The following is a 9553-nucleotide window of genomic DNA, read 5'->3' on the forward strand; positions in this document are numbered from 1 at the left end:
AATCGTCCGAAAATATGCGAGAGCGGCGATCGTCAAACGATAAGTAGGTATGCAAAACCGATGGATGCGTCATTATGACGATGATGATGTGTGGGACGACGGAGGAACAACTTTCTCCGCGTATTCGGAGTGGGCCGCACCCAAGTCAGTGCACCAGATCGGTTGGTGCGTACCTACACGATCGATTCGTTCGTGTGTGATCGCGCCTGTTTCGGCGGGGTCGAGAGTGATGCAATCGTATGAGGAGGCGAAGGGGGGAGGGGTGGACTTTCCCTTTGCAAAGCGAAGGTGGACAATAGCAGCGGACAATGGAGTTTTGTGCGGCCAGGGTATCGGTTTTCTCACGGGATGGGTATTGGCGAAAGGGGGGTGAACCTGTCGCGTTGTTTTACTTTCGAAGGGGAGCCGGTTTCGAGTTTAGGGTCGGTGTTTGTTTTCTTATGAGAAGCGGGGGGAAGGAGGGGAGATTGCGAAAGGTCTCCGACCGATAAATAGTGTCGCATATCGTATTACACACTTTGAGCCGCTGCCGGGGCCAATTTCTCTTTTTATTGCCAGACGCGAAACTGGTTTTTTCCTTTTTCGGGAGCAATCGGTTGGGGGATCGGTCGCATTGGAATGTTTCTTTCACGGGTCGTAAATAAAGTGCTCAAGGCAGCGGGGGTTTATATTTTCACTTTTCATATTGTTTATTTCATCATTTTTCTTTTGAGTTTTTACTGTTGGGTGTGTTTTTTTCTTTCAATAATTTAAACAATAAATAACAGAACAGATCATTCTTACAAAACGGGGTGACGTTTTTGTTCAGGGTAGATATTTGTTTTTAAGATTGTGTAAGCTTTTTCCTTTCCGGAGGAAAAGGGCGCGCTCCGCAGCGTGCGAAGGGAAGGAAAGTTAGGATTATGAAGAGAGGAACGCGCTAGAGAACAGTAGTTTGAGAGAGAAAGGAGAGAGAAAATGAGAATTGAAAGGGGGGAGACACGCGAAGAACGAGCGTTTGAGAATGAAGAATTCAGTTATTTGGAGTTTTAAACGAGAAAAATTGAGAGAAAATGCTACGCCCAGAAGGGGACGCTCTTGGAGGAGATCCGAGGTAGAGAAGAGTTAGATGCTATCTTGAGTATGAGTGTTTTGGTAGAGTTCCGGAGCAGGTGGCAAGCCCCGCTCCTTAAAGAGAGTTTAAGAGTAAGAAAGGACTAATTTTTCGCGTAACAGAAGTCGCTACTACAGTTTAATATAAACTTTAACATTTCACGAGTACGTTTAGCTTGCGGCAGACTCCCGGTCGGATTTCGAGTCCGGAGATCCAGGAATCGCCTGGAGGTCAATCTAATCTTGATCGTGATCGTGTGTGAGCATTATTTGGTATTACAGTGTTTTTTAAGAGTTAGGAGGCACTTGAGAAGAAGGAGCTAAAGTCACACAGAGCGATAGAGGTTAGACGAGTTGACAGAAGTTGTTGAGGTTTTCTGGTTCGAGAAAGAAGAAAATTACTACCTAAAAACAAATAATCTCTAAATAAATATTCTCGAGCAAAATAAATTATTAAATACGCGTTTTTCGTCGTCAACTGCTGCATCTCATCGCATCATCGCAAAATAAATTAAATTAATCTAAGAGAGTGGTCATGTTAGCGGGGGGAGGGTTTTTGGGGGGAGTAAGGGGTAGTTTGAGCATGTAACACACCCTTTCGCCAGGGGGCTGAAGCCGTCCGGCGGGGGTTGTCTCTTTGAGCGCTTGCGTTCCTTGGGATCCATCGGGATGACCGCGGCGAATTGTAACCTACTTAACTATGTGGGTGTGATTGTGTGAGGGGTGTGTGTGTGGATGTGAGTGTGGTTTCCTTCTGGAGGATTCCGACTGGGCCGAAGGAGAGCAGGGTGTGTTCCAGAGGACTCGCGCTTCTTTTGGGGTGGGAACTCGGGGGAACTGAGGGTTGGCTCAAATTCTCGCTACACACAGAACTTGTTATGGCAAGCGGCTCTTCTTACTGGGGGTGAGCGGAGTAAGCCAGGTTCTGGGCATCCAGGGAACGAGCGTATCCGTGGTGATCGTCGAAGGAGGTCGAGTGCGAGTAGTGCGGGTGGGCGACGACTTCGTAGCTCTGCTCTGGCTTCTTGTCGAACAGCTTCTTGAGGCCGATGATGGCGGACAGGATCAGGGCGATCTTGCCGACGATCAGAGCCTTGAAGGCGATCAGAGCCAGGAAACCGATGGCCAATGGGAGCAGGGCGGCGGCCTTCAGCTTGAACAGCAACAGCAGAGGGAGGAGCAGCTTCTTGACCTTCTTCTTCTTGCCACGGGCTGTAAGGGAGAGAGGGAAGATGGGGGAAGAAAAGGAACTGGTGAGCGAATGTTTGCAGGAAAGTGAAAGTACGCCGAAGCGCTGATCCGAATCGTGCGGTTTTCGTTTTACGTAATCGAGCGTGAGTCATGATCGTGGTGAGGTTACGTGATCGGAGCTGAGATCCGCTTCGGCGTGATCGAAAGGAACCGGCTGCTGGTTGCATAATGCTTGAAGGGGAGAGTTGTCCCAGAGTGAGGTTGACGGTTCAACGATTAGGAGCTTGAAACAGCGAAACTAGCTTGGTGGGTCATTTCACCGAAACTTGGTATCCGATGAATCGGAATCGTTCGATGAATCAGAATCGATAAATAATGATCAAATTTTCATTGTAATTGTTCTTTGGAATGTTTTTTTTTACGAAAGCTTCAAATTAGTTTAAAAGAAGCCGTTTCGACTTTAACTGACTGGTAACTGAGATGGGCCATTTTACCGAATCCATTTTGAGATTCACATTCACTAAATGTAGATTGTAATCAAGCTGCTTAATCGAATGCATTTCATCATTCTTACACGACGAGTTGTCAAATTAGGTTAACACTGAAGTGAGAATTTATATTAAAACCTTGTTTACTGTAGTGCAATGTTGTGAGAAACTCAAATTCTCGTAACTTATGATTGAAATATTTCATGAGTGAGTTGTCAATCACGCAATTCAGCAGTCAAAAATTCATGGATGAGTTGGCTCATCTGTGTCATTCAGTGTCTCGTATTCCGACAATTTACTGACACAAAGCAATGACTTTTTGTTAGTCTGGTAGAATTATAGTAACCTTCTATAACGTAAACAACAAAATTCGGTGTTCACGAATGTTTGACGGGTTTCATGACTGAATCATTTTTGATGGCTTGAGTGTGATTGAGTGATTTTACACGAAAAACTCAAGCGTGAGATTTTCGAAGCAGATGTCTATTGAGATTGCTCTCTTAGGAGACCTCATTGATTGAGAATTGAGTGTGAGTCTGTTAACACTGCTAGTAGCTAGTTTTTTGTGGTAGAAGAAATCATTTCATCGAAAAGATTTATACATGAAAATGGAAGTATCATTCCGGCAAATTTGCCAATTTATATTCGTCAGGTTGATTTAAATCCTACTTGTAATCGTCAACTGAGTAAAGTTGAGATTTCAGCCAATGTGAAAGGTGGCAATCTTCCACGCAGAGAAACTTCTAAGAATGAATATTCCATGGCTCGAGATAGACTCATGAAACTCTTTCGAAGGCAAAGTTACATGATTACTTTGTGGGTCCACTCGATACAACTTTCCATAGAATGCCTGCTCTATAACTTGATTAGAACTTGGTTACTTCGAATTGTGACTTCGAAATCGCTTCGTTGAGGCTTGAGCGTTTGTTTTCATTATTAGATCCAATTCATTCGATCTAAAGATTCTCAGAGAGCGAAAACTTCCTATCTTAACTAGAAAGTGGACGTGAGCATTTGTATGCAGCAATACTTCAACTAGTTTGCAGTTTTCGAGCTTTCTTGGGTCAAGATCTTGGCAAACATCCCGAAATTGTGCTAGTTTTGCAGTAAAAAAAAAACCTTTATGCCCTACGTTTCGCCAGCTCGCTGATCATATTTAGTCGACAGCAAGCTGCGGGAACGGATAAGAGGTTGAAGTGATCCAGTGTGGAATCCTTCTCCGATCTTTAAACATCTATGCCATCGTTACACACGAAAGAAAGAAAGCAGTGCGATTTCAATTTTAGTCCAATGACTTTGCAGAAAGCTTAAAACAAGAAAATTTGGCCCTCGTTTGCCTTAGCATCTTCTATACAGCTATTCATTTGATAACTCGTAGATTTGGAAATTTTGATTATATGAGCGTTAAAGTTGAAGTTTTGGCGTGAGTTTTGAACGAACGACTGATGGGTCATTTCACCGAATTTTGTTGCTTCCAAATTATGTGCTAAAAATGCGGTTTAAGATAACAACCAAATTGAAGTATTTTGATTGTTAAAGCTGATAGCGTTTACAAGCATCAATACTCCAACTGTTTTGCAGTATTCGAGTATTCTTGGAAGTTTAGGCGAAAATGTTCCAGTTTTGCAGTAAGAAAAGAAACCCTTGAGTTGATTATGTTTACTGAGTGCATTGGCAAACGTGAGCAAAGGCACTAGTCAGCGATTGTGACGACCATCAATAGATTTCATCTTCAGCAACTATTCATTTGATAGTTCACAGTTTCGGAAAGTCTGATTATGCTAGTGCTATGTTTGAAGTTTTGGCGTTAATTTTGAACGAACGACTGATGGGTCATTTCACCGAAATTTTCAAGGTAGCAATGGAATAAATGGATTTCATTGCTTTGATCATGCGAAACAAACACTCTTCTGAGAAAAATTTTCAAGTGTGCGTGACTTCCTACATGATTTAAGCTGTTATCGTAACGATTTGTCTATAATCCTAGAATTTGATTGGCAAAATTGTGTTCATGAAAATGCGGTCCAAATTTAAACGTTAAGATTGCCAAAGCTGACAACCAATAAGTGCTCTTACATACAAAAACTCATACATCAAACCTTTAGGAAAAAGCATTGAAATGTTTAAGAGGAAAACCATGATAGGTAATCTGCTAGACAGGGTCATTTCACATAGCGCTTTGTCTTAGTCATGTCATTGTAACTAAAAGTCACATTGAAGAGTTCAACATCCTGAGAATGGCTGACATTGAGAATCACGATTGAGAAATTGATCCTTGCATGATTGACAACCTCCGACTATCAATATGATGGAGGGTGGGTCATTTCACCGAATCGAATTTTCCAAAAGCTTCAAACAAGCTTTTGTCAGCAATCCAAGCAAATTTCAGACGTTGGTAATCGAACGACTTAACTGAAAGCTGGTAAACTGAGCTCTCAACAGCTCTCAATATGACGGTGGGTGGGTCATTTCACCGAATCAAATTTCCAAAAAGCTTCAAACAAGTTTTTGACGGCAATCCAACCAAGTGTCATTCGAAAGCAAATTTCAGACGTTGATAATCGAATTGTTAAATGTTAGCTGAAGTACATTTTCAAAACTACCAACTTGACGAATTCATGAAACGCAATTTAATTGATTTTTTTTTTTGAATTCATAAAATTTGTAGTTTTGAAAATACTCTTCGACTAGCATTGGCTAATTCTGGAAATTTAAAATTTGAGGTTGTAATGTTTGGTTGAAAATTTCACCGAAAGAAAGATGCATTATGTCAAAAGGCCATTTTATCGAGAAACTATGAAACACTATGCCAAAGGGTCATACTATCAGAAAAAATCAGTGAATTTGCCTCTGAATTTTCTGTCGAATAACACCCTTTCGTAATTTTGTAGTTTAATAAGCCTACTTCAAGCAGAATAAAAAAATGCTGAAGATGAACTCATAACGAAAGGGTCTTCTAAAATAGTCACTTCTTCAAAAAACGAACGCAATTTCTGGAAAATGCGATTCAATTGTCTGCCAAATAGGAAGCGTTCAAAAATCTTGTTTTGGTTAAACTGAAACTCAACCAATTTTTAAATCTGAGATTGAATCAATGCATCAGTCATGCATGTAAGCCATTCCAGACTTCAAAACTATCAACATCGGTATTCAAAAGTATTTTGCCATTTCATCTTAAAACTAGGAACAAACGCATATCAGCGAATTCGTCAATAAATTGTCTATCAAAAGGTGAATTTGGCCAAATTTTACAAATTCTTGTAATTCCATGTCTGTGACAAATTGAAACAATTTGTTCTAAGATGACTTCAAAATAAGACATCGTGAAGAAAAGCCATTTCATCGAAAGATAAGGAACAAACTCAATTCAGTGAATTTATCAGTAAATTGTCTGTCATATATGCTTCCATCAAATGGTCAAATGAAGAATTTGTCCAAATTTGAAAAATTCTACGACAAATTGAAACAATTTGTTCTAAATTGACTTCAAATTGGAGACATTATGTGAAAAAGTTTTTACATCGAAAAACGAGGGATAAATGCAATTTTGTGAATTTTTCAGTAATTTCTCAAATCTACTTTGACCAAAATTGAACAATTCCGAAAATGTTAAATCCGCCAAATCCGCGCTCGGCTCAGCGCTCTGCAGAGAGCCACCACGCAAGCCTTCATTTTTCTCGCATAATCGCCAACCAACCAATCGAGCTGGTGTGGTTGCCGAGGTCAAGTTCAATGCGCGCTGCTGCCTCACTGCCTTACTAACCGGCTGAAGCGAGCGAGCACGCCTAAGACTCGGCTTGGTGCTTTCGATCGTGCTTCTCCCATTACCACCACCGTCGCCCTCGTCGTCTTGTCGTCGCGCTTCCTAGCGCTTAGATGCTGCCGAAGCCCACGACGACGACGACGACGACTGACAGCGAGTGAGAAAGGGGCGAGTCATTCAACCGAGCGCAGAAGCCGAGCCCGCGTCAACAACGTAATAACCCGATCATAATCATGGTGGCGCTCGATTACCGGGGCGTGGGAAATTACCTTCATCCAGGGAGCGCTGCATGTCCTCAATGGAGTCCTTGGGAACCTTGAACTGCAGGGTGTGCGATCCGAGGAAACGGGCGGCGCGGTCGACCAGCAGGCTGTCGATTTCGGATTCGCGGGCTTCTGGCTCGGCTGGCAGGTCGATTTCGTTCAACGAGCGTCCTCCGGCGGCGGGCTTCTCAGTTTCGACCAGCTTGATTCCTTCGGTGATCTCGATGTCACCCTGGACACCTTCCACATACTGCAAGGCACGTTCCTGTTTTTGGAATAAGAGAAGAAGAAAAAGTGGGAAAAGTAGGTTAGTGATCCAGTGTGTGAATGATTGTGTGCGGATTGAAGTGCTCTGGGATGAAGCTGGCGGACCGAAGCAGCAGCAGCAGACGGACATTGTTTCAAACTTATGGGGAGGAGCTGGTTTGGTCAGTCGAACAACAGTTATGCAGGCTTGAGAGTCGTTTCTCGAGCGATTTGTTCCCGATTTCCACACGGCGGCAGTCCATCATCACACTCATAGACGGGTGTTTTGTGCTCGTCGATCGCGTTTTGCTCTTGTTCCCTCGTTCGCCAGCAAACACGTTCGCATTAAGATCATTTGGCTAAACATCACAATTATCATCATCCACATCCACACACTCTTGTGCCAACCCGGGAGGAAGCTCTATTTCGTAATTGCATTGGTAAAGTTTACGGTAACTCGTTCCGCTTATGTTACGATGCTGTGTTTGTGCTCATAGGAGAAGTAGTCTTTTGCTATTTTAAGAAACTGGATGTTCGCGATAAGTTTCTTGCATCACTCTTCGGAATCACTGTTATCGATCTGATCACGATCTTGTCCTCAAATCACTTCGCTCTTTGCATAATTGTGTTCTTTTCCGCACTTGCCAATCTCACTTTCAGTGTAGTTCATGATCAAGTTCGCACTCATTAGACCAAATCCAATGTCCCACCAAGTGTTCATTTCATTGCATCTTCCGATTAGCCACAATTTCGCACTTTTCCTCGATCCAGATCCGTGTGCCGCACTTCATCCCCCAGTTCATCATCCTCGAACTCGACCCTTACCTTGACGCAGAGCACCATCGACTTGTCGCCGCAGTCCTTGACGAACTTGAGTGCGCTGGTCAATAATCCGTCGGTTTCCGACTGGGGCGCGGCGGCCGCTACGGCCAAAACGGCAAACAACACAACAAACTGCTTCATTTTGCAACTGGAGACGTTTATTTTCTTCTGCTGGATATCTTCCGGGGTTCTCGGCGGACACCACACTGACTGGGGACTTGCCTTGCAAAGTCTTTTTAAATCTCTCTAAGAGGAAACACTTAACACACTACCACTCTCTCGCACTGCTGCAGAGGAGCTTCTCCTTGCTGTGTTAATTGTTGGAAAGCAACCGGTGAACTGTGACTTGAAGACAATGCTGCAGCGGGTTTTATTCTCTTTGATTTCGGCCCCGGTTGAGGCCCCCGCCTGGAGCATACCCACCACACCACACACATTCGGTAAGTATCGAGCACCGCGCGCGCCAATCCGCCTGGCGGGTGTCCCCCCAGCGCAGACCCCAAGAGAGCCATGCCAAACTCACTCACACCAAGAGAGAAACCCCTAGCGCAGACCGCGATCAAGTTGAAGGCCTCTTTGGTTGGGGACGACGCGCGCCGCCGGTCGTGGAGAAAGATGAAAGCTCCCAGCTGAAAGCCCCGTAGTCCTCTCCGAGGCCGCTGCGTGCGTGCGAAACAGAGAGAAAGCTCCCCTCGTTGATGATGATCGCGGAACAGAAAGAGAAGCGACACTGCGAACGGATGATGAATGTGGCATCGGGGTCCCCTCGGGGAAATGTCCAATGTCCGACCCGACCTGGTGCGATCCAATACTGTCACATTCACACGGGAGGCTGTCACCACGATTGGTGCTTCTGCTGTTGCGTACCGATCGGCGAAATCTCAGCCAAAACGCAAATTCCAGGACGCACGCGAACCCAACGATTGGAATAATTTTGCAATATTTCATCCAGATCGCGATCGTTAAAGCGACGAACCCTATTCTTCCGAGGTGATAGGAATCCTATCAAGAACGAAACTAATCAGTGAAATTAAGCAGTCACTTTCCTCGATTTTAATTTTATGGGTGCGCGAGAAGGTGAATTTTTATGACGCCACCCAGCGATCGAAGGCGCATGGCTTTGGCTCAGATCGACACAAAAGTTGGGAACTCATTAGAAAACGAAGCAGCTGGTTGTGTTATTGATGATAATTTGTGATTTTGTGTGAATGGGACCACCGGAAAGAAATCGAACGCTTCTCCTGGCTTGCTGCTGCTGACCCAGATTCCTCTGGGATGAGATTTGAGGGAGGACTTGTGCTTTGATGTGCGATCGTATTCGAGGGGTGTTTGTTGAGCTATTTTTAATTTGGATTGCTACTGGAAGTGAACAGTGCTGTTTTGAAGTGCATTGCAATTCAATGCCAGTGATGGATGATGTTGGAGTGTCATCAGCGAATCGATGATTGACTGTGATGAAATGTGTAGCAACTTGGAAGTGATCGTTATCGTACCTATTTTCACTTGGCTATTAGTCTCTGACTGCTACACGATAGATAATATCGGCCAGATTCAGCATGAAACTTATCTTGGTAGAATTCGTGATGTGTGATTTGGATTGCTATCGACATTTTCGTATTTGAAAATCCGTGACTTGCAAAGGTTTTCAGGTTAAAAATACAGCTGTTGGAGTTGATAGTATTTATCTT

The 9553-nt window shown here is 43.9% G+C and overlaps 1 protein-coding gene across 1 annotated transcript; it reads right to left on the reverse strand.

Annotated features, from left to right (window-relative positions):
- Positions 1 to 731: 731 nt before the first annotated feature.
- On the reverse strand, positions 732 to 8221 carry LOC5564486. The gene is made up of 3 exons (XM_001648777.2): positions 7869 to 8221; positions 6804 to 7062; positions 732 to 2304 (listed from the first exon to the last, which is right to left on the reverse strand). Exons 1-3 carry the CDS (start codon positions 8004 to 8006, stop codon positions 1988 to 1990), a joined length of 714 nt encoding a protein of 237 aa, XP_001648827.1. The 5' UTR covers positions 8007 to 8221; the 3' UTR covers positions 732 to 1987.
- Between the last annotated feature and the right edge of the window lie 1332 nt (positions 8222 to 9553).

Source organism: Aedes aegypti, chromosome 1, assembly GCF_002204515.2.
Source record: "Aedes aegypti strain LVP_AGWG chromosome 1, AaegL5.0 Primary Assembly, whole genome shotgun sequence".
Classification (NCBI taxonomy): Eukaryota; Metazoa; Arthropoda; class Insecta; order Diptera; family Culicidae; genus Aedes; species Aedes aegypti.